Source organism: Tamandua tetradactyla (assembly GCF_023851605.1).
Source record: "Tamandua tetradactyla isolate mTamTet1 chromosome 22 unlocalized genomic scaffold, mTamTet1.pri SUPER_22_unloc_1, whole genome shotgun sequence".
Taxonomy (NCBI): Eukaryota; Metazoa; Chordata; class Mammalia; order Pilosa; family Myrmecophagidae; genus Tamandua; species Tamandua tetradactyla.
The window spans coordinates 2,327,146-2,352,983 of NW_027518251.1; the positions used below are offsets into that span (position 1 = coordinate 2,327,146).

At 36.3% G+C, this 25,838-nt stretch overlaps 1 protein-coding gene across 1 annotated transcript; it reads left to right on the forward strand.

Annotated features, from left to right (window-relative positions):
* The first annotated feature begins 2,610 nt into the window (after nt 1–2,610).
* LOC143672891 (olfactory receptor 2T8-like) lies at nt 2,611–3,549 on the forward strand. The gene has a single exon (XM_077147347.1). It carries the CDS (start codon nt 2,611–2,613, stop codon nt 3,547–3,549), a length of 939 nt encoding a protein of 312 aa, XP_077003462.1.
* Nucleotides 3,550–25,838: the final 22,289 nt, after the last annotated feature.

Consider the following 25,838-nt stretch of genomic DNA (forward strand, 5'->3'; position numbering starts at 1 on the left):
GCAACCCCATCCCTGAATCTCTGTACATATTTAGTCACCACAATAGAAAAGTTTCAGCCCCAACATATCAGAGGGGAATATTTAAAAGAATTTAGAATATCTTGGGACAGAAGAAAAATTAGTTTACATCTATGATCATCTGAATAAATACAGAGTTCTCACTTTCCTTTACCCTATAAAATATTTGTTTGTGTGACTGTGAAACTAATCATCACATCACAGCACACACTCTTTGTATTGTTAATGAAATTATGCATTAGCATTTGAGTCTCACACTAAGGGAAAAGATTTTAGAAAGTCATTTTTGCTCTCTGTGTATAGCTCTGTAAATGTATACTAATTTATTAACATTTCCAAATCAAGTTATGTTTTTATATGCAAAGTCAATCTTTCCAGTTCCTAAATCTGACAAAATAACTCTTAATATTTGGAAAGAGAAAAATGACTTCCAGAAATATTATCTATTCAAGAAAATGTTTCCATTAAAATTTAAATGTTCCAATTATGTAGCCATTATTATCAACTATGTAGTTTATATAAGTGAGACCATATATTTGTCTTTTTGTATCTGGTTTATTTCATTTAGAATATCATTGCTGTGGTGCATGAATCAGAACTTCATATCTTTTCACAGTTCACTATTATTCCATATGTGGTGCATATATACCACATTTGACTTACTCATTTAACTGTTAATAACAATTTATTTGCTTCCACCTTTTGGCTCTTGTGAATAAAGCTGATAAAACATTGCTTGTAAACTATTTCTTCAAGTCCTCACTTTCTATTCTTTTGGGTATGTACCAAGAAATGGGATTGATGGGTTGTATGATAATTCTATTTGCAATACTCTGAGGAAACATAAAATGTATTTGCACAGAACTGCAGAATTTTACAATGCTGCCAACAATTTTTAAGGGATCCTATTTCTTCACATACTTCCAAACACATATTAATTTCTGCATTGTTTAAAAATTTTGTATTTATTCAGTAGATTGCTTTTCTTTGGGATTTTCCAAACAAATATCATTTCATTTGTGTATAGAGAGAGTTATTTATACCTTTCCAATGTGTATGTCTTTTATTTCTTCTTTCTAGCCTAGTTGCTTTGGGAAGGATTTCCATTAAAATGCTCAATATCAGTGGTGAAATTAGGCATCTTTATCTTATTCCTGCCTTCTGTGGAAAGGAGTCCATTATGTAAATTTTGAATATAACGTTCACGGTGAATTTTTATATTGGAGAAGTTACTTTCTGTTCCTATTTTGCTGAGTGATACCATAAAAATATGTTGGACTTTGTCATATCCTTCTGCATCCATTGCTATGACCATATGATTTTTCGTTATTCTGCTAATGTAGTGTAATACATTGACTGATTTTCTTACATGAAATACCATTTTACATTTCTAGAATGAATCAAATTGGTCATGGTTCTTTAAAATTGTTGTTGGATTCAATTTTTGATGAGTTATTGAAGATTTCTGTATCTATATTCATAAAGAATGTCTCCATCACTTTCACTTATTTTCAATATGTTTTCACTTATATTTGTCACAAAACATGTCCTAATTTCCTTTGTGATTTCTTGTTTATCCCACTGATTTTTTAAGAGCGTGCTGTTTAATTTCCACATATTTGTGAATTTTCCAGTTTTTCATTTCTTATTGACTTTTAGCTTTATTCCCTTTAGGTCATATGTTGATATTTTTAAATTTATAAGATGTCTTTTGTGAACTAACAGGGGTCCATCCCTTAGAATGATTCATGAACACTTGAAAAGAAAATTTATTTTGCTCTTGTAATGTTTGGAATATATTCATCAAGTACTCTGTTTTCATACTGATCCTAAGTCAAAATGATCTATGAATTATTGAAAATTGTTGTATTTAAATCTACAACTATGATTGTAGAACAGTCTACAATTTGGTCAATGAATGCTTCATTTATTTGGGGGTCTGTGAAAAGATGCAGAAATGTTTACTATTTTTGGTCTACTGGTTGTTTGCCCATTTTATTTACAAATAGTGTCCTTCTTTGTCTCTTGCAACAGCTTTTCAGAATCACTTTTTCTTATATTATTATAGCTACAGCCAGACATAAAAAGACAAATATTATGTGTTCTCACTTACATAAAATATTTTGAGTATTTAATAGATTCAGAAACAATAAAAAGTTTACCAGAGGCCAGATTTGGTGTATGGAACTGATGTATGGGATTGGGTGTGTTCATTGATGTTGAACTTCTGGTTTGAGTTTTGGAAAATCTTCATTTTCACTCTGGTAATTTTGATAAAATATGTAACTGAAATAAAAGAATTTAAAATGTAAAAATTATCTTTTCTGTTTTTTATCTATTAATTTTTGCTTAGACCATGTATACAATACAAAATGGCCCATTTTTGGTTACAAGATAACCACATCCATGAACATAAATCAGTGACATCAACTATATTCACTATATTGTGCTACATTCAGCCTCATCAGCTATCAAAAAGTTTGCATCACCCCAAATTGAAATTATATACATATAAAACAATAACTCGTACTCCACACCACAACTTGTCTCCGAATTATTTTTTCATTTGCAGCATTATTCTTGTTTGAAGTCATGGAAAACAGAAACCATACCTCAGATTTCATTCTGCTAGGACTCTTTAATCATACAAGAGCCCACTTCTTCTTCTTTGTGATGATGCTGACAATTGCCTTCATCTCACTTCTGGTCAATGCCCTCATGATCCTCCTGATCCACTGGGACCACCATCTTCACAAGCCCATGTATTTCCTACTGAGCCAACTATCCCTCATGGACATGATGCTGGTTTACACCATTGTGCCCAAAATGGCTGCTGATTACTTGACTGGCAAAATGTTCATCTCCCCTGTGGGTTGTGGATTCCAGATCTTTCTCTTCCTCACACTGGTTGGTGGAGAGTGCTTCCTCCTGGCAGTCATGTCCTATGACCGCTATGTGGCTGTATGTCATCCTCTGCGATATCCCATCCTCATGAGCTGGAAAGTATGCCTGAGAATGATTTTGGGGTCTTGGATTCTTGGAGCAGCTGATGGTCTCATGCAGGCTGCTGCTACCCTGAGCTTCCCATATTGCAAGTCACATGAGATTGATCATTATTTTTGTGAGGCTCCTATGCTGTTGCACTTGGCTTGTGCAGACACTTCTGTCTTTGAGTATGCCATGTATATCTGCTGTGTATTAATGCTTCTAGTCCCAATATCATTGATCCTGACTTCCTATAGTCTCATCCTAGCTGCTGTTCTCCACATGCAATCCACAGAAGCTCGCAAGAAGGCTTTTGCCACCTGCTCATCACATTTGGCTGTGGTGGGACTCTTTTATGGAGCTGGTACATTTATTTATATGAGACCCAAGTCATACACATCAGCTAACTATGACAAGATTGTATCGACATTTTATACTATATTTACCCCTGCACTTAACCCCCTTATCTATAGTTTGAGGAACAATGATGTGAAAGGAGCCTTGACAAAGTGTATGGGTCAATGTGTTGCCTTAAATCATAACTAAGATAATTTTGGTTTACCCCAATGTTGAAGACTTTCTAAAATTGTAGTCTGTGATTTTCTCAGAAAGTAAACTCTTCTTCACATTTAAGTATGTATTTATAGATTCATATGTTTCTTCTATTTTATTTGAAAAGAAGATGAATCTCCACACTTCTGTTCAGTTGCTAAGATGTTATCACAAAATCATCCTATGTGTTGTTAAACATCTGTGAATCACAAAATCTTAGTAACTTATTTGTATGGTATATATCACAGCAAATATTTGGTGAAAGAATGAAATAAATACTACACAGATATTGAAGGTTTATTGCTGACATTTTTAATTGGAAGTATAACTTGTGGACAATACATTTTCAGATCTGAAGCAGACCTTTAGCTAGTTTTTACAAGTACAAGCTCTCATGTAACTCATCCCCATTTTCAAGAGAAACAACTTCCGTCACACCAACATGAAAATTTGAAACACATTTAATACAACAGGTATGGTTTTTGTCAAAATGTTTTCCTTGAGTCTATTCTAGAATTTTACATAAATGGATACTTTATTTGGTGTTTCCAGCTTCCATCACTTAAATTATATTCATATCTTCTGGCTTCTTCCACATATAACAAAAATGCACACACACACACATTATATATAAGTTTATACATGCATGCAACTTATAAATAACCATGTGTGTATATGCACACACTCTATATTTGAAATGTGTCTTTTTCTTTTTCATTACATATTACTATTCCATTGTATGGATTTATCAAAGTTGTTTTTATATTATTTTGTTTATTAATATACATGTGATTTTCAGTCTGGAGCTTTTATTAGTAAAACTACTTTTTACCATCTTTTGGTGATTATAACTTCTTACTTCTTTTATTATGATTATGATTACCTTTTTAATAAACTATTTTTAAATAAGATTTACAATTTTATATTCCCACTAGCAATTCTGGCAAGTTATATTTGCTCCCTATAGACAGCAATGTAGAGTTTTGTCAATCTTCTTCATTTTAGCAATTCTAGTGGATGTAGAAGCAACTCACTTTATCACTAAATTAGGCCTTATTAATTTTATCTTACTTCCACAATGTCTAATATCATCAATATTCATTCCCACAAATACAGTCCCCATATTTCTGCCTTTGAATTTGGAAAAATCATGCAGTTCACTTGAAGAGTAGCATACTTTATTATGGTATATACTTTCTAACTCATCCTTTGGTTTCTGCTGGTAACTTTGCTTACTTATAGGCCTAGAGCAAGGTGTGTGGTGAGCAGTAGTTCCTGAAGAGAGTCAACAGTCTTAAAAGATATCTCCATCAAAGGAAACTATTACAGTATTTTTCAGGAATAACCTGTCCTTCTCAGACAGATTGGAAAGATTGATTCTCCTGTACCAGTATCATTTCAGAAAACTCATCCTGAACATTCTGTTCTACTAAACCACTTCTTGTACATAAATCCATATAAATCATGGTTCTTCAGAGAAACAGAACAAAAAGCGTACATATATTTGTATATACATATATATATTAAAATATTTATATAAAGAATTGTCAGCACTAATTGTTTTTGTAGGCAGGTCTGATATCCATAGGTCATGCAGGCAAACTGGAAAATCAAACAGTGTTCATCATTGTTTTATTTCACCAGAATTTCATCTTCTCTGGGAAGCCTCAATGATTACACTTTAACAAATATTGAAGATAATATGCTGCCAAGGGCACATAGACATTAGAGCATGTGCATTGTTGGGTGGCTTGTAAAATAGTGCAGCTGCTTTAGAGAATGTTAGTAGGTCCTTGATAAGTAAAATTTAGAATCATATTGTTGCCATGTAATCTCATTTCTAGGTATATATCTAAAATAATTGAAAAGAAGGATATGAGCAGACAATTGTGTGCCAAAGTTACAGCACCATTAGTCAAATTAACTAATAGGTTGAAACAGTCTAAGTGCCAACTTATTGTTATTGGTTAACTTCTGAACTGCATTGTAACTTCTGTTGGAATTATAATGTCCAGGACACCACATATTTAATGGATTGGTTTCTGTTGCTCTGTTAGATCTCTTCTTTTCATCTCTAACACATTGTTCTAGTTTGCTAGCTGCTGGAATGCAATATACCAGAAATGGAAGGGCTTTTAAAAGGGGTGATTTAATGAGTTGCTAGTTTACAGTTCTAAGGCCGAGAAAATGTCCCCATTACAACAAGTCTATAGTAATGTCCAATCAAAGGCATCCAGGGAAAGATACCTTGGTTCAAGAAGGCCGATGAAGTTCAGGGTTTCTCTCTCAAATGAGAAGGCACATGGCGAACACAGTCAGGGCTTCTCTCTCGGCTGGAAGGGCACATGGCAGACACGGCGTCATCTGCTAGCTTACTCTCCTGGCTTCTGGTTTCATAAAGCTCCCCGGGAGGCATTTCCCTTCTTCATCTCCAAAGGTCGCTGGCTGGTGGACTCTCTGCTTCGTGGTGCTGCAGCATTCTCTGCTCTCTCCGAGTCTCTCATTCTCCAAAATGTTTCCTCTTTTATAGGACTTCAGAAACTAATCAAGACCCACTCAGATGGGTGGAGACATATCATCCCCTAATCCAGTTTAACAACCGTTCTTAACTAAATCTCATCAACCAGGGAGATGATCCCATCACAGTCCCAAATACACAGCATTGAATAGAGACTATTCTACCTTTAAGAAATGGAATTTATATTAAAACATGACTTTTCTTAGGGAGCATACTTCCTTTCAAACCAGCACACACATGTTCTACATTCTTTCTCCTACTGGAGGTCAACCTGAGCAAATGACATCTAAATGTCCCCTTAAATCTGACTTCTGATTAGCCAAGTTTGCAATGTTAGATGGCCTTCTCTACACAGTCAGCATGAGCTCACTCCCCATGTCCCTTCAGAGGTAGAGGTGGCATGGGAGTCCTGCACAAATGCACTCTGATTAATCTCCATTTTGCCAAAAAATATGCATAATTGTCTTTTATTAATCTGAACTTGGGAACAAACTTCACCGTTCTTTCTGTTTCAGGTTGGAATTCTGACTGATATGTCTTTTTTTTTTTATTTCCTGACCTAGAGCTTGGTTGGCCTTAATTCCCACCTGCTCTGCATCCTACAAAAGTGTTTTATCAACATTGGCTAAAGACTATCCCTCCCCTTCAACTGACAATGGCAACTCTGGGCCAGTAGAGCATTATTTTCTTCAACCTGTGGCCCCATGCATAATAGTACTTAGAATGAAATATTTATTATAAAGTATTTTTAAACTCTTCTTGCAGTATTCATTTGAAAACTGACATATTTCTTATAACTGCTATACTGCTTCATTCATTTGGGAACCCAGGGTTTTGACAAGAAATACAATAATTTGACTTGAAATGTAGATTATACTGATGTGAGAGGTAATATCCTAAATGAGAGTAGCATTGAAATTAATAATTGTGCTGGCTTGAGGCTGTAATGTACCACAGAAAAGTCATATCCTTTAATCCTCATTCAGTATTACTGGGTGGGATCATTTTAATTGTTTTCATGGAGATGTAACCCACCCAATTATGGCTAGAAACATTTGATTATGTGTTTCTTCAGGGATGTGTCTCCACCCACTCAAGGTGAGGTTGTTTACTGGAGCCCTTTAAAAGGGAACTATTTTGGAAAAGCTTTAGAACCAACAGAGATCTTTGGAAATGCACAAGGAGAATATCCCCAAGGAATCCTTATAAAATTAGAAGCAAGGAGAGAAATCTAGCAGGCATTGGCATGTCCCTTTCCAGCTGACAGGGGTGTTGTGGATGAATCAGCCTTTCTTAATTCAGCATATATTTCTCTGTATGCCTTAGTTTGCACATTTTCACAGCCTTAGAACTGTAAGCCTACAGCATAATGTATTCTCCTTTTAAAAGGTTGTTCCATTTTTGGTATATTGCACTTTGGCAACTTTTGCAAATGAAAACATTAATATTCAAAATGCAATTCAATAACATAACTATGATCTATAATGCACCATTTTCTAAATAAACTGAATGGAAATTGTTACAGCCCAACTAAATTAAACAATTGCATTATCTCTTATATTGTACTGGGGAAAATTTGCCCATAAATATTCAATACATATATTTAAAATTTCCTTTTACAGTTGAAGATTCTGTGATTTATATGTACTTATGGACAAGGAATAGGTAATAGAACTGGTAAACAACAGAGCCAGATTCCCAGGAAGCCCACATATTAACACTGTTGAGGAATACAAGGAATGAAATCATTTACTGTAGCCTCAAGTTATGTCACACTGCAAAGTACTTGACATATATGCAATGAGCTGTTACTATGCTTATATTATTATTATGGATTTTACTATATCACTATGAACACATATTATGTAAACATATTTATATTATGTATAAAGAAGCTCTTATTTATATTGCAGTAGTGGACAGAATAGTGGAATTCTAACATGACTTTCCTGTGATTTTAATTATTTTCTTTGAATATAGATGTGCTTCTAATACTTCACTATTTAACTTCTCTTCTTAATCAATTTTACACTAGTAATGACAAAATCACACTAATACACTCCTTAATGTATGTGTTTTAGATTATAAATCCTTTTCAATAATGTTAGTAATCTTTCCATTTACTCCTAAATAATTATTTTCATTATAAGTATTCTGAACTTTCTAAAAATCGTGTAATAAAATACTTTAAAGATCTCAAATTCTTTTAATTTTCATGAGTATTATACATCTTTGGCATCTCCAGTTTCAGCCTTATGCAGCTTTGTCATAATAAAGTCATAGTTTTTTTTAGCATAGAATTGTAAGAGGCCACAGCTCCTTGCCCACAACATAGGAAACCCTAGAAAATGATATAAGGAAGTCACAGGTAGCCAAGTAAGAAGTCACTTCCTTCACCCAAACTGATGCATTAGAATGATGCTGCTCAAATAGGACTGAGAAACATCCTGTTGGATATCACCATCTTTACCTTATGAGAATAGGTCAAGCTAATGTCTTAATATATATAATTTTTAGTCTCATTTCAACTCCAGATAATCCATGGTTATAGTATTTCTACAATATGTTTTTGAATGAATACTTTCTATTACCCATCCTGTACTCTGAAGAACTAAATTATATGCTAGTTGACACTGTTATCAAGTCAAAACAGTCAACTCAATCAAAGAAATAATTTGCTATTTTACTTTTTATAGAACAGATTGATTAATCATTTCAATATCATGATATTAAAGATTTACATTTTAACCCTAGGGATTAAGTACACTATAGGAAAAATACACAAGAAAAGAAACCAGCTTGTCATGATATTCTAAGATTATACCAAAGCTTTGATCAGAAAAAGTTGGGTATGTATTTTTGGATTCTGGTTGTATCACAAAGACAAGAGCTCTATTTAAGGTAAAGATACAACAATTTTTGCATCAATAGAGGTAAAGGGCTGTGGATAAGAAGATAACTAAGAAATCTTTAGCATTTTGAAGTCATGGAAGAGAAGGTAAAATAAAATCCTAATTTTTCTTGCAAGTCAGATTTCCTCCTCTGGTACTAGTGAATTTTGAGTTTCTGTTTTCTGGTTTAGTACTGCTTTTGTTTGTTAAGTCTGGCTAAAAGCATTATACCAGAAATGGCATGAATCTTACGATGAAGATTTACTAACTTACAAGTTTAGTTTTGAGGCCATGAAAACTGTTCAAATCAAGGTACCAAGAGGATGATACCTTCTTCCTGAAGAAAGGCTACCTGAGACCTGAGACTCCTTTGATATATGGGAAGACATATAGTGGCATCTGCTGGTCTTTCTCTCCCAGGTTTCAGTTTCATTGCTTTCTGCTTCTGCCTGCTCTACCTGTGGACTACTACCTGAGTTCAGCTTTTGTTTTTCGACTGCAAAAAGCTGCTTGTAACTCTCCTCAGCACTGAGGAATGTTGGTGCATGGTAGTGGTTGTGCAGAAGCACCAAAAGGGAGCACCCCTGATGGCACCTTACACCCAGCCCAATATGCTCCCCACAGTTTTCTGGGAGATGACCCAGAGTGGGACCCAAACACTGACATGGGGTTGCAATCCCTTCAACGATCCCTTGAGGCCATGCTCCAGGACCTCCAGAAAGGCAGTCAAAAAGCCACCAACATGACCAAGGTCAAAGATGTCTTGCAGAAGCCAGATGAGCCCCTTAGGGAATTTCTTGAGTAATTGATGGAAACCATCCTCCAACATACACCATTCAATTCTGAAATCCTAGAGCACCAAATGATGGTAAACACCACCTTTGTGGAACAAACAGCCCCCAACATTTTGTGTAAGCTCCAGAAACTAGATGGATTTGCAGACATGAACATAAACCAGCTGATAGAGTGGGCACGAGGGTGTTCATCAGTTAGGACCAAGTATGGGCCAAGGAGAAGAAACAGAAGTTCAGGGAAAAGGCTTAGATGATTGCTGCTGCCTTTGAGAAGTGAGACCAAGGGCCCCAGCCAAAAACAAGCAAAAACAACCCTGGGGTGAAACCAGTGCACTTACTGCAAGGAGGAGGGACATTGGAAGAAGGAGTACACCAATAAAGCTGCCCCATTAACAGAAGAGGAAGGTGGGACACTGACCCTAGGCCTCATCCGGGTCCCAACACCATCACCTTGGCTGCTAATGAGCCCTCTGAGTAGGACAGACTGAGTTCCATATTTTAAGCCCCCAGTAACCCATGGCCAGAGTAAAATTAGGGGCCAAACAACGGACTTTATGGTGGATACTGGTCCCAAGCACTCAGTGGTATACTCACCCATTTTCTGGCTGGACAGTAGATATAGTGGGTGCCACTGGTATAGTGCAGAAGAAGCCATTCTTGAAGGCCAGAAAGTGCAGTATTGGGTGTCACTCAGTGTCACTCAAGTTCCTGCACATGCCTGAGTGCTCGCTGCCATTTCTGGGATGGGACCTCCTCAGTAAACTGCATGCTCAAATTACTTTTGGCCCTGAAGGAGAAGCTTTTTTAAAAATTGATGGCCCACAAAATATCCTACTCTGAACCACAGTACCTGGTGAAGAGTGACAGCTGCATGAGGAGTCTAAAGTGGGAGGAGAAGTCTGCTCTAGCCTACAATTTCCAGACATTCCAAGTGACTGGGCTGAGCACAACCTCTTAGGCCTAGCCAAACACTGGTCCTCAGTGGTAATTTCCCTGAAGCCTATGGCATACCCTGTGGTAGATCCCTCAGAAAGTCCTAAAGGAGATTCAAGGCCATTTTATGTAGCTGGAATCACACCAGATTATCCATCCCTGCAATTCCCCATGAAACACTCCACTCATACCCTTGAAGAAAGCTTAAGGAGGGGAACTTTGCCCACTTCAAGACCTGTAAGCACTCAATGTAGCCACAGAAGCCATTCACCCCATGGTTCTTAACTTGTATACCCTTCTCAGCCTTGTCCCAGGGAAAACCAAATGGTTCTCATGCTTGGACTTGAAGGATGTCTTCTTCTGTATCCAGGTAGCCCCAGATAGCCAGGAAATATTAACCTTTGAATGGAAAAGGCCTTCTGTGGGAACCAGAAGACAGCATACTTGGACTCAGTTGTCTCAGAGATTCAACCCCCCCCACACACTATTTTGGGCAAGCACTACGACCTGCAACGTTCCCAGCCAAAGATTGCAACTGCACTGTCCTGCAAAATGTAGATGACCTCCTACTTGCTGCCAAATCCCTCAATGACTGTGAGCAAGAGACAGAGCAACTTCACCATCACCTGAACCAGGCAGGATACTGCGCATCCCAGAAAAAGGCCCAAATCTTCCAGAAGCAAGTCAAATATCTAGGGTTTTACCTACAGCAAAGGACCCAAAGCCTTTGACTGGAGCGCAAATGAGTAGTTTGTGGCTTTCCCACACCCACTTCCAGAAAACAGGTCAGGGAGTTTCTAGGGGCAACTGGGTTCTGCCCCTAACTGAGATTACCTCAGTTTTCTAACCATTATAAACAATACCAAAATGAATATATTTACAGATTAAACTTGTCCACTCATCTGATTTTCTCCATAGTAGATTTACATAATATTTAATTTTGCATACATTTTTAAAAATCTCCAGTTATAGTTTTCCTACTATATAAAAGAAAAGTGATACCCATTTCCATTTCCACCTGTAATTTCTGTGTGGCCTCTATGTACCCTCAAGGTTGATACAACCCATCTATCAAATACAAGTTCAAATTTGTTTGCTCCAAAATCCAACTGTACACTATGTGTTTATTCACAACAAAGAGGGAATGACTACTTCTCTATAGTATGAAACCTGTTGAGGAAGCTTTACTATCATATATTATAGGGAATACTGAACCATCAATTTAAACTTAACTCAATATGACCAGCTGAATACAGTCAGATTAATTCTTCCACATTTCATCACACCATCACACAGATAATGTATATACTGTGTTTTACGTATCCATTCATTGGTTGATGGACACTAAGGTTGCTTCTGTCTTTTGACAATAGTGAATATTACCACTAGGAATGATGGTGTGCGAATATCTGTCTGATACCTGATTTTTATTCCTTTGCCTATATGCCTTGTAGTGGATTTGCTGGGTCATATGTTCATTCTTTATCTAGTTTTCTGGGATTGTGCTTCAGATTTGCATTTCCTTAATGGCTAATGATGTTGGGCATCTTTTGATTTGCTTTCTGTCCATCTGTATATCTTCTTTGGTGAGTCTATTTAAGACTTTTTCCGACTTTTTCATTGGTTTGTTTGTCATTTTGTTGTTAAGTAGAAAGATTTTTTATATATTCTGGATAATGAATCTTTTGTGGATATGTGGTTTCCAAACATTTCCGTATGTGTAGGTTGTCATTTTACGTTCATGATAACATCCTTTAAGGCTCAAAACTTTTAAATTTTGTTGAGGAGCCATTTGCCTTTCTGTTTTCTCTTTTGTGACTTTTGCTTTGGGTGTAAAGTCTAAGTAACCATTGGTTAATGTAAACTCCTTAAGACACTTCCCTGCATTTTCTATTATGAATTTGATAGTTCTGGCTCTTAAATTTAGGTATTTGGCCCATTTTGAGTTGATTTTTATATATTGTGAAGTGTAGGCCTCTACCTTCCCAAGACCATTTGTTGAAGGGTCTATTCTTTCCTGATTGGGTTATCTCTGCTTCCTTGTCAAAAGTTCTTTGGTCATAAATGTGAGGATTGATATTTGAACTCTCAATCTGATTACATTGGTCTCAATATCTCTCTTTGTGCCAATACCATGTACTTATGGTTATTGAGGCTTTGTGCTTTTTAAAATGGTTTTAGCTACTTGGGCCATGCTACTTTCCATATAAATATGATGGGTGGCTTTTCCGTTTCTTCAAAGATGGCTGTTGGAACTTAGGTTGGGTTTGCATTAAATCTATAAATTGCTTTGGGTAACATTGATGTCTTAATGATACTAGTCTTCATATCTGGAAACAGAGAATGCCCTTCCACTTATTTAGGTCTTCATTGATTTCTTGTAGCAATCTTTCATACTTTTCTGGGTACAAGTCTTTTAAAACCTTAGTTAAAATTATTATTAGATACTTTATTCTTTTAGTTGCTGTATTGAATGGAATTTTATTTATTGATTTCTTCTGATTGTTCATTCTTTTTATTTTTGAGTGTTGATCTTGTGCTTCATTACTTTGATGAATTTATTTGTTAGGTATAGGAGTTTTGCTGTGGATTTTACAAGATTTTCTGTATATAGGTTCATGTCATCTGCAAATACGGAATGTTTTATAACTTCTTTTCATGTTTGGATGTCTATCATTTATTTTTTTTCCCTAATTGCTCTGGCAAAATCTTCAAGTACAATCATGAATAAAAGTTGTGACAGTGGTAATCCTTGTCTTGTTCCTGATTTTAGAGGGAAAGCTTTCAATCTTTCACAACTTAGTATGATGCCAGCTGTAGGCTTTTTGTACATATCCTTTATTGTTTTGAGGAAGCTTCCTTCTATGCTAGAATTTTCAGTGTTTACATCAGGAAGGGCTGATGGATTTCATCAAGTGCTTTTAGGCATCAAATGAGATAACTATGTCTGTGTTTTCCCTTGACTGTGTTAAAGTGGTATATCATTTTAATTTATTTTCTCTTGTTGAACTAGTCTTACATATTTTAGATAAAACTCACTTGATCACATTGTATAGATCTTGTCTTATGCAGTTGAATTTTGTTTGCCAGCATTTTATTGAGGATTTTTGCATCTATATCTATAAGAAATGTTAGTTTATAGTTTTTTTTTCTTGTGATATCTTTGTCTGTCTTTGCTATAAGGGTGACGGCTTCATGAAATGAATTAGGGATTGTTCCCTCCTCTCCAGTTTTTTGTAGGAGTTTGAACAGAATTGGAGGTAAGTCTTTTTTAATATTTGGAAGATTTGCCCTGTGAAGGCATCTGGTCCTGGGCTTTCCTTGGATGGGAAGCATGATATTTAACTCAATTTTTCATTAGTAATTGGCTTGTTGAGACTTCTATCTTCTTATTCTATATGGTGATTTATGTGTTTCTAAATATTTGTCCATTTCCTCTAAGCTGTCTAATTTATTGGTATACAATTGTTCAAAATATCCTCTTAAAATCACATTTATTTCCAGAGGTTAGGTAGTAATATTACTTTTCATTTCTGATTTTAATTATTTGCTTCATCTGTCTTTTTTCCTGTGTAATTTAGACAAAGTTTGCTAATTTTATTGATTTATTTAAAAAATAAATTTTGCTTTTGTTGATTCTTTTTATTTTTTTCTTCAAGTTCATTTAACTCCATTCTTCCATACGTCTTGGGTTTAGTTTGCTCTTCTTTTCCTAATTTTTTTTTTTTTAGTTTTGAGGTCAGATTTCTGGTTAGAAATTTTTCTACTTTTTGAATTTAAACATTTGGAACTAGAAATTTCACTCTTAGCACAGCCTGCACTGCATCCATATGTTTTAATATGATTGTTTCATTTTAATTTGCTTCATGTTATCTACTAATTTTTTTGTGATTTGTTTTTTGAGCCATTGATTGTTTATAATTATGGTGTTTAATTTCCACTTATCATTGCATTTCCCATTTCTCCTAGAATTACTTTTTTCTAGTGTCATTCCATTGTTGCCAGACATTATACATTGCCTGACTACAATAGTTTAATATATGGAGACTATTTTTGTGACCTGACATATCATCTATTCTGGAGAATGATACATGACCAATTTTGAAAAATGCACGATCTGTTTTTGTTGAGTGAAATGTTCTATAATGACTTTTAGGTCTAAGTGGTTTAGTGTATTATGAAAGTCTTGCATTTTATATTGATTTTCTATCTTGGTGTCCTATTTATTATTGAAAATCATGTATGAAAGACTTCAACAACTAATTCAGTTCTGTGAATTTCCCCTTTCAAAATGTTCAGTATTTATTTCATACATAATGGGGCTTTTGCTATTTAGCCTTTGTATATCATACCTTTATTTTGTCCCTCAGTTCTTCACTGCTACTGCCTACTTTTAAATTTATTGATGCTGTTTATTTTACTCTCTTGAGTGCACCTTTTTTTCCATCTGGATATATTTTTCATCTACTTAGTTTGTGCTTACCATGGGGATATTATTTAACATAGTAAATATGTAACATTCATATTTATTTTGATACCAACTTAACTTCAATACAATATACATATACTTTTGCTGTTACTCTATTGCACCACCTTTTTTGGTACGTTTCCATATATTTTTTGCATTATTATATCTACAAAACCATAGATTTAAAGCATATCTTTACTTCTTATGCATTCAAATTTTGGCACCCGTAGGATATAAGAGGTGGAGTTGCATACCAAACTTTACACTACAATAATACTGTAATGTATAATCTTCCAAATGGATTACCTTTTACCAGAAGCCTTATTTCTTCATGTCACTTTAAACAACTACCTAGTATCCTGTCATTTCAGCCTGAAAAACTCCCTCAAAATTGTGTGCAGGGACTTCCAGAGAAGATGGTGGCTTAGTAAGACACGTGGGTCTTAGTTCCTCCTCCAGAACAGAAACTAAAGAAACAGAAATGATACAAAACAGCTCCCGGAGCCACGACACAGACCAAAAAGACAGCGTACCCCATTCTGGAATGACTGAACGGGCAGGGAGAATCCACTGTGGTGAGATCACCGAGGGGCACACACTTCCCCAGGCTGGGGCGGCTGGTAACCGGGGTCCCTTCCACACACATGGCTTCCTGGTCCGACTGGGAACGTTGGATAGCAGGGCCCGCCCACCACACTTGGAGTCTCGGGCTGGCTGGGCAATTTGGACTGGCACTCCCCCAAGCCACGGTGGCCGGTGCCCCCCCTCCATGTGCAGTTTCCCGGGCCGACTGCGAGATTCGGATTGGCATTCCCCAAGCCGCATTGGCTGGTGATCTGCCCCCACAGTGAGAGTTTTCCAAAGTTAAAGGAGCAACAGCAGCTTTTACTGGTGAGACGTGCAGACAGATGAGAACCACGAGTGCCACCTACTGGGCAGGATAAGAAAAACAGAGTCCAGAGATTTCACAGAAAAATCTTTCAACCAGCTGGGTCCCACACCCAGGGAAAGCTGATTAAATGCGCAGACACCAGCAGAAAATAATGGATCATGCTCGGAAAATTGAAGATATGGCCCAGTCAAAGGAACAAACCAATAGCTCAAATGAGATACAGGAGCTGAGACAACTAATGCTGAATATACGAACAGAAATGGAAAAACTCTTCAAAAACCAAATCAATAAATTGAGAGAGGACATGAAGAAGACATGGGTTGAACAAAAAGAAGAAATAGAAAATCTGAAAAAACAAATCACAGAACTTATGGGAGTGAAGGACAAAGAAGAAAAAATGGAAAAAACAATGGATACCTACAATGGCAGATCTAAAGAGACAGAAGCTACAATTAGTGAACTGGAGGATGGAACATCTGAATTCCAAAAAGAAACAGAAACTATAGGGAAAGGAATGGAAAAACTTGAGCAGGGGATCAGGGAACTGAATGACAATATGAAGCGCACAAATATACGTGTTGTGGGTTTCCCAGAAGGAGAAGAGAAGGGAAAAGGAGGAGAAAAACTAATGGAAGAAATTTTCACTGAAAATTTCCCAACTCTTATGAAAGACCTAAAATTACAGATCCAAGAAGTGCAGCACACCACAAAGAGATTAGACCCAAATAGGCGTTCTCCAAGACACTTACTAGTTAGAATGTCAGAGGTCAAAGAGAAAGAGAGGATCTTGAAAGCAGCAAGAGAAAAACAATCCATCTCATACAAGGGAAACCCAATAAGACTATGTGTAGATTTCTCAGCAGAAACCATGGAAGCTAGAAGACAGTGGGATGATATATTTAAATTACTAAAAGAGAAAAACTGCCAACCAAGACTTCTATATCCACCAAAATTGTCCTTCAAAAATGAAGGAGAAATTAAAACATTTATAGACAAAAAGTCACTGAGAGAATTTGTGACCAAGAGACCAGCTATGCAAGAAATACTAAAGGGAGCACTAGAGTCAGATACAAAAAGACAGAAGAGAGAGGTATGGAGAAAAGTGTAGAAAGAAGGAAAATCAGATATGATATATATAATACAAAAGGCAAAATGGTAGAGGAAAATATTATCCAAACAGTAATAACACTAAAAGTTAATGGACTGAATTCCCCTATCAGAAGACATAGACTGGCAGAATGGATTATGACCCAGCAATACCACTGCTAGGTATCTACTCAAAGGACTTAAGGGCAAAGACACAAACGGACATTTGCACACCAATGTTTATAGCAGCATTATATACAATTGCAAAGAGATGGAAACAGCCAAAATGTCCATCAACAGACGAGTGGCTAAACAAACTGTGGTATATACCTACGATGGAATATTATGCAACTTTAAGACAGGATAAACTTATGAAGCATGTAATAACATGGATGGACCCAGAGAACATTATGATGAGTGAGTCTAGCCAAAAACTAAAGGACAAATACTGTATGGTCCCACTGATGTGAGCCGACATTCGAGAATCAACTTGGAATATATCATTGGTAACAGAGACCAGCAGGAGTTAGAAACAGGGTAAGACAATGGGTAATTGGAGCTGAAGGGATACAGACTGTGCAACAGGACTAGATACAAAAACTCAAAAATGGACAGCACAATAATACCTAATTGTAATGTAACTATGTTAAAACACTGAATGAAGCTGTATCTGAACTATAGTTTTTTTAGTTGTTGTTGTTTGTTTGTTTGTATCTTTTTTTTTCCTTTTTCCTTTATATATATATATATTTTATTATTATTATTGTAATTTTCTTCTCTATATTAACATTCTATATCGTTTTCTGCTGTTTTGCTAGTTCTTTTCCTAAATCGATGCAAATGTACTAAGAAAGGATGATCATACATCTATGTGATGATATTAAGAATTACTGAGTGCAGTCCGGAGAGGATGGCAGCCTAGTAAGACGCGCGGATCTTAGTGTCTTCTCCAGGACAGCTACTAGGGGAATAGAAACGATACAAAACAGCGCCCAAAGCCACAACAGAGATAAAAAAGACAGCGTACCCCATCCTGGAACTGAGAGAGGCCGCTCGGGTGAGATCGCCGAGGCGCGCGGGCTTCACCGGGCGGGGCGGCAAGCAGCCGGAGTCACTCCCTTCCCCCTTCCCGGGCCGGCTGGGAGAAGTGGAGAGGCAGTTCCCTGAAACCATGGCAGCTGGCGCCCACACCACGCGTGGCCCCCCGGACCAACTGAGAGAATTGGATCGGAAATCCCCAGGCCGCGGAGAACGGTGATGGGTGGGGGAGGCCCCTTTCAAACCCGTGACTCCCTGGGAACATGCACTCTCCCGGGCGGTCCGCTGCTGCTGGCGCCCTCTCACCATGCTTGTCGCCCCAGGCCGACTAGGAAATTCGGATGGGCGCTTTCCCGGGCTGCGGCGGCCAGCAACCCTCCCCGCGTTCGGACCCCAGGCCGGCTTGCACTCTTCCAAGCCGCTTTGGCTAGCGAACCTCCCGGACGGTGAGAGTTTTCCAAACTTAAAGGTCTCACAGCACCTTTTACTGGTGGGACCCGCAGACAAACGTGTGCCACGAGTGCCACCTACTGGGCAGGATAAGAAAAACAGAACCCAGAGATTTCACAGAAAAATCTTCCAAAATTTTGGATCCAATACCCAGGGAAATCTGTCTAAATGCACAGACGCCAACAGAAGATAACGGATCATGCTCAAATAATTGAAAATATGGCCCAGTCAAAGGAACAAACCAATAGTTCAAATGAGATACAGGAGCTGAGACAACTAATGCTGAATATACGAACAGAAATGGAAAACCTCTTCAAAAACGAAATCGATAAATTGAGGGAGGACATGAAGAAGACATGGGCTGAACATAAAGAAGAAATAGAAAAACTGAAAAAACAAATCACAGAACTTATGGAAGTGAAGGACAAAGTAGAAAAGATAGAAAAAACAATGGATACCTACAATGATAGATTCAAAGAGACAGAAGATAGAATTAGTGATTTGGAGGATGGAACATCTGAATTCCAAAAACAAACAGAAACTGTAGGGAAAAGAATGGAAAAATTTGAACAGGGTATCAGGGAACTCAAGGACAATATGAAGTGCACAAATATACGTGTCGTGGGTGTCCCAGAAGGAGAAGAGAAGGGAAAAGGAGGAGAAAAACTAATGGAAGAAATTTTCACTGAAAATTTCCCAACTCTTATGAAAGACCTAAAATTACAGATCCAAGAAGTGCAGCACACCACAAAGAGATTAGACCCAAATAGGCGTTCTCCAAGACACTTACTAGTTAGAATGTCAGAGGTCAAAGAGAAAGAGAGGATCTTGAAAGCAGCAAGAGAAAAACAATCCATCACATACAAGGGAAACCCAATAAGACTATGTGTAGATTTCTCAGCAGAAACCATGGAGGCTAGAAGATAGTGGGATCATATATTTACATTACTAAAAGAGAAAAACTGCCAACCAAGACTCCTATATCCAGCAAAATTGTCCTTCAAAAATGAGGGAGAAATTAAAACATTCTCAGACAAAAAGTCACTGAGAGAATTTGTGACCAAGAGACCAGCTCTGCAAGAAATACTAAAGGGAGCACTAGAGTCAGATACGAAAAGACAGAAGAGAGAGGTATGGAGAAGAGTGTAGAAAGAAGGAAAGTCAGATATGATATATATAATACAAAAGGCAAAATGGCAGAGGAAAATATTATCCAAACAGTAATAACACTAAATGTTAATGGACTGAATTCCCCAATCAAAAGACATAGATTGGCAGAATGGATTAAAAAAAAGGATCCTTCTATATGCTGTCTACAGGAAACACATCTTAGACCCAAAGATAAACATAGGTTGAAAGTGAAAGGTTGGGAAAAGATATTTCATGCAAATAACAACCAGAAAACAGCAGGAGTGGCTATACTAATATCCAACAAGTTAGACTTCAAATGTAAAACAGTTAAAAGAGACAAAGAAGGGCACTATATACTAATAAAAGGAACAATTAAACAAGAAGATGTAACAATCATAAATATTTACTCACCGAACCAGAATGCCCCAAAATACGTGAGGAATACACTGCAAACACTGAAAAGGGAAATAGACACAAATACCATAATAGTTGGAGACTTCAATTTCCCACTCTCATCAATGGACAGAACATCTAGACAGAGGATCAATAAAGAAATAGAGAATCTGAATATTACTATAAATGAGCTAGACTTAACAGACATTTATAGGACATTACATCCCACAACAGCAGGATACACCTTTTTCTCAAGTGCTCATGGATCATTCTCAAAGATAGACCATATGCTGGGTCACAAAGCAAGTCTTAACAAGTTTAAAAAGATTGAAATCATACACAACACTTTCTCGGATCATAAAGGAATGAAGTTGGAAATCAATAATAGATGGAGTGCCAGAAAATTCACAAATACGTGGAGGCTCAACAACACACTCTTAAACAACGAGTGGGTCAAAGAAGAAATTGCAAGAGAAATTAGTAAATATCTCGAGGCAAATGAAAATGAAAACACAACATATCAAAACTTATGGGATGCAGCAAAGGCAGTGCTAAGAGGGAAATTTATTGCCCTAAATGCCTATATCAGAAAAGAAGAAAAGGCAAAAATGCAGGAATTAACTGTTCAATTGGAAGAACTGGAGAAAGAACAGCAAACTAACCCCAAAGCAAGCAAAAGGAAAGAAATAACAAAGATTAGAGCAGAAATAAATGAAATTGAAAACATGAAAAGAATAGAGAACATCAATAAGGCCAGAAGTTGGTTCTATGAGAAAATCAATAAAATCGATGGGCCCTTATCAAGATTGACAAAAAGAAGAAGAGAGAGGATGCAAATAAATAAGATCAGAAATGGAAGAGGAGACATAACTACTGACCTTCTCAGAAATAAAGGAGGTAATAACAGGATACTATGAACAACTTTACGCTAATAAATACAACAATTTAGAGGAAATGGACGGGTTCCTGGAAAGACATGAACAACCAACTTTGACTCCAGAAGAAATAGATGACCTCAACAAACCAATCACAAGTAAAGAAATTGAATTAGTCATTCAAAATCTTCCTAAAAAGAAAAGTCCAGGACCAGATGGCTTCACATGTGAATTCTACCAAACGTTTCAGAAAGAATTAGTACCAATTCTCAAACTCTTCAAAAAAATCGAAGTGGAGGGAAAACTACCTAATTCATTCTATGAAGCCAACATCACCCTCATACCAAAACCAGGCAAAGATATTACAAAAAAAGAAAACTACAGACCAATCTCTCTAATGAATATAGAAGCAAAAATCCTCAATAAAATTCTAGCAAATCGTATCCAACAACATATTAAAAGAATTATACATCATGACCAAGTAGGATTCATCCCAGGTATGCAAGGATGGTTCAACATAAGAAAATCAATTAATGCAATACACCATATCAACAAATCAAAGCAGAAGAATCACATGATCATCTCAATTGATGCAGAGAAGGCATTTGACAAGATTCAACATCCTTTCCTGTTGAAAACACTTCAAAAGATAGGAATACAAGGGAACTTCTTTAAAATGATAGAGGGAATATATGAAAAACCCACAGCTAATATCATCCTCAATGGGGAAAAATTGAAAACTTTCCCCCTAAGATCAGGAACAAGACAAGGATGTCCACTATCACCACTATTATTCAACATTGTGTTGGAGGTTCTAGCCAGAGCAATTAGACAAGAAAAAGAAATACAAGGCATCAAAATTGGAAAGGAAGAAGTAAAACTATCACTGTTTGCAGACGATATGATACTATACGTCGAAAACCCGGAAAAATCCACAACAAAACTACTAGAGCTAATAAATGAGTACAACAAAGTAGCAGGTTACAAGATCAACATTCAAAAATCTGTAGCATTTCTATACACTAGTAATGAACAAGCTGAGGGGGAAATCAAGAAACGAATCCCATTTACAATTGCAACTAAAAGAATAAAATACCTAGGAATAAATTTAACTAAAGAGACAAAAAACCATACAAATAAAACTACATAAAACTGTTAAAAGAAATCACAGAAGACCTAAATAGATGGAAGGGCATACCGTGTTCATGGATTGGAAGACTAAATATAGTTAAGATGTCAATCCTACCTAAAATGATTTACAGATTCAATGCAATACCAATCAAAATCCCAACAACTTATTTTTCAGAAATAGAAAAACCAATAGGCAAATTTATCTGGAAGGGCAGGGTGCCCCGAATTGCTAAAAACATCTTGAGGAAAATAAACGAAGCTGGAGGTCTCGCGCTGCCTGACTTTAAGGCATATTATGAAGCCACAGTGGTCAAAACAGCATGGTATTGGCATAAAGATAGATATATCGACCAATGGAATCGAATAGAGTGCTCAGATATAGACCCTCTCATCTATGGACATTTGATCTTTGATAAGGCAGTCAAGCCAACTCACCTGGGACAGAGCAGTCTCTTCAATAAATGGTGCCTAGAGAACTGGATATCCATATGCAAAAGAATGAAAGAAGACCCATCTCTCACACCCTATACAAAAGTTAACTCAAAATGGATCAAAGATCTAAACATTAGGTCTAAGACCATAAAACAGTTAGAGGAAAATGTAGGGAGATATCTTATGAATCTTACAACTGGAGGCGGTTTTATGGACCTTAAACCTAAAGCAAGAACACTGAAGAAGGAAATAAATAAATGGGAGCTCCTCAAAATTAAACACTTTTGTGCATCAAAGAACTTCATCAAGAAAGTAGAAAGACAGCCTACACAATGGGAGACAATATTTGGAAATGATATATCAGATAAAGGTCTAGAATCCAGAATTTATAAAGAGATTGTTCATCTCAACAACAAAAAGACAGCCAACCCAATTACAAAATGGGAAAAAGACTTGAACAGACACCTATCAGAAGAGGAAATACAAATGGCCAAAAGGCACATGAAGAGATGCTCAATGTCCCTGACCATTAGAGAAATGCAAATCAAAACCACAATGAGATATCATCTCACACCCACCAGAATGGCCATTATCAACAAAACAGAAAATGACAAGTGCTGGAGAGGATGCGGAGAAAGAGGCACACTTATCCACTGTTGGTGGGAATGTCAAATGGTGCAACCACTGTGGAAGGCAGTTTGGCGGTTCCTCAAAAAGCTGAATATAGAATTGCCATACGACCCAGCAATACCATTGCTGGGAATCTACTCAAAGGACTTAAGGGCAAAGACACAAACCGACATTTGCACACCAATGTTTATAGCAGCGTTATTTACAAATGCAAAGAGATGGAAACAGCTGAAATCTCCATCAACAGAAGAGTGGCTAAACAAACTGTGGTATATACAAACGATGGAATACTATGCAGCTTTAAGACAGGATAAACTTATGAAGCATGTAATAACATGGATGGACCTAGAGAACATTATGCTGAGTGAGTCTAGCCAAAAACTAAAGGACAAATACTGTATGGTCCCACTGATGTGAACAGACATTCGAGAATAAATTTGGAATATGTCATTGGTAACACAGTCCAGCAGGAGGTAGAAACAGGGTAAGATAATGGCCAATTGGAGTTGAAGGGATACAGACGGTGTAACAGGACTAGATACAAAAACTCAAAAATGGACAGCACAATAATACCTAATTGTAAAGTAATCATGTTAAAACACTGAATGAAGCTGCATCTGAGCTATAGGTTTTTGTTTTGTTTTGTTTTGTTTTGTTTTGATTTTACTATTATTACTTTTATTTTTGTCTCTATATTAACATTCAATATCTTTTTCGGTTATGTTGCTAGTTCTTCTAAACCGATGCAAATATACTAAGAAATGATGATCATGCATCTATGTGATGATGTTAAGAATTACTGATTGCATATGTAGAATGGTATGATTTCTAAATGTTGGGTTAATTTCTTTTTTTCCGTTAATTAAAAAAAAAAAAGAGAAGGGGTAATTGGAGCTGAAGGGATACAGACTGTACAACGGGACTGGATATAAAAACTCAGAAATGGACAGCACAATACTACCCAATTGTAATGCAATTATGTTAAAACACTGAATGAAGCTGCATGTGAGGCATAGGTTTTTTGTTTTTGTTTTTTTTTCTTTCTATTATTGTTTTAATTCTTATTCTGTTGTCTTTTTATTTCTTTTTCTAAATCGATGCAAATGTACTAAGAAATGATGAATATGCAACTATGTGATGTTATTAAGAATTACTGATTGTACATGTAAAATGGAATGATTTCTAATTGTTTTGTTAATTCTTTTTTTAATTAATAAAAAAAAATCCAAAGGGAAAAAAAATGAATTACTGAGTGCATATGTAGAATGGAATGATTTCTAAATGTTGTCTTAATTTCTTTTCATTTTTTTAATTAATAAAAAAAATTGTGTGCAGGGAAGTTCTATTGGTGATGACCTCCCTCATATTTTGTTTACCTGGGAATGTTTTAATATCACCTTCGTTTTTATTTTCCATATATAAAATTCTTGGCTGGCAGTTAGTTTCCTTCACCACTTTAAGTATTTCAACCTGCCGCCTTCATGCCTCCATAGTTTTTGATGAGAAATCAGCCCTTAATCAAATTGGGACTCCCTTGTATATTACATGTTTTTTACCTTGCAGACTTCAAAACCCTCTCTTTTTCCTTTACTTTGTTTATTGTGATAAATATATGGCTTGGAAAATTTCCTGTGATGTTTATCCTGTTTGGTGTTCTCTGTTCACTTATGTGCTAAGTTAAATTAGTTTTCTGTCATCATTTCTTTGAATAATATGTCTTCCCTTTTTGCTATATTTTTCACCTTCCTTAATGTGTTTATCAGTACGTAGTGGTGTCCCTGTGGTGGTTATTTTCACTCTCTGTAGATGCTTTTATTTACTTTTTATTCCTCAGTCTGACTCATTTCAAGTGTCTTATGTTTGAGTTCACTGTTCACTGTCTTTCTTTTTCCAATCTGTTCTTGAAACCTTCCTGGACATATCTCATTTTAGTTTTTTTAAATTTCAATCCCTGTATTTATCTGTGGTTCATTTTAAGATTTTTATTGTTTTGCTAACTTTCTCATGTTTTTCATTCTTAGTTTCCTGATTTTTATTTAGTTCTTTCTCTGCATTTAATTTCATCACCTCTAAAATTTTTATGAACATTTTTAAAGGCATTTTTCCATTTGATAATTTTTTGGTCTTCTTCCTTAAAGGCTTCAATTTTTTTTCTTTTCCTTTGGATAAGCCATTGTGCTCATTTGAAAAGATATATGTAGTCTAGAAAAGCTTTTTAATCTTTTAATTAAAAAACATTTAATTAAAAAAACTTAATTAAAAATTTTAATCCAAATCAGTCTTGTGGGAACAACCATTTCTTCTGATCTTTATTCATTACCATAGGTTTGAAACTTGATTAGATTATCTCTATGGTGATGTGACTCAAAGAATTGTGGGTATTAAACCTGATTAGATGGAAAAGTGTCTCCACCCAATCTACATGGGTCTTGATTGGTTTACTTGAATCTTATAAAAGAAGAGATTCTGAAATAGCAGAGAATGATGACAGCCACAAGACCGCTTCAGAATGCCACAGAACCATGAAGCAGAGAGTCCACAAGCCTTTGGAGATGAAGAAGGAAAACACCTCCCAGGAAGTTTCATGAAATAAGAGGCCTGGACAGAAAGCCAGCAGATGG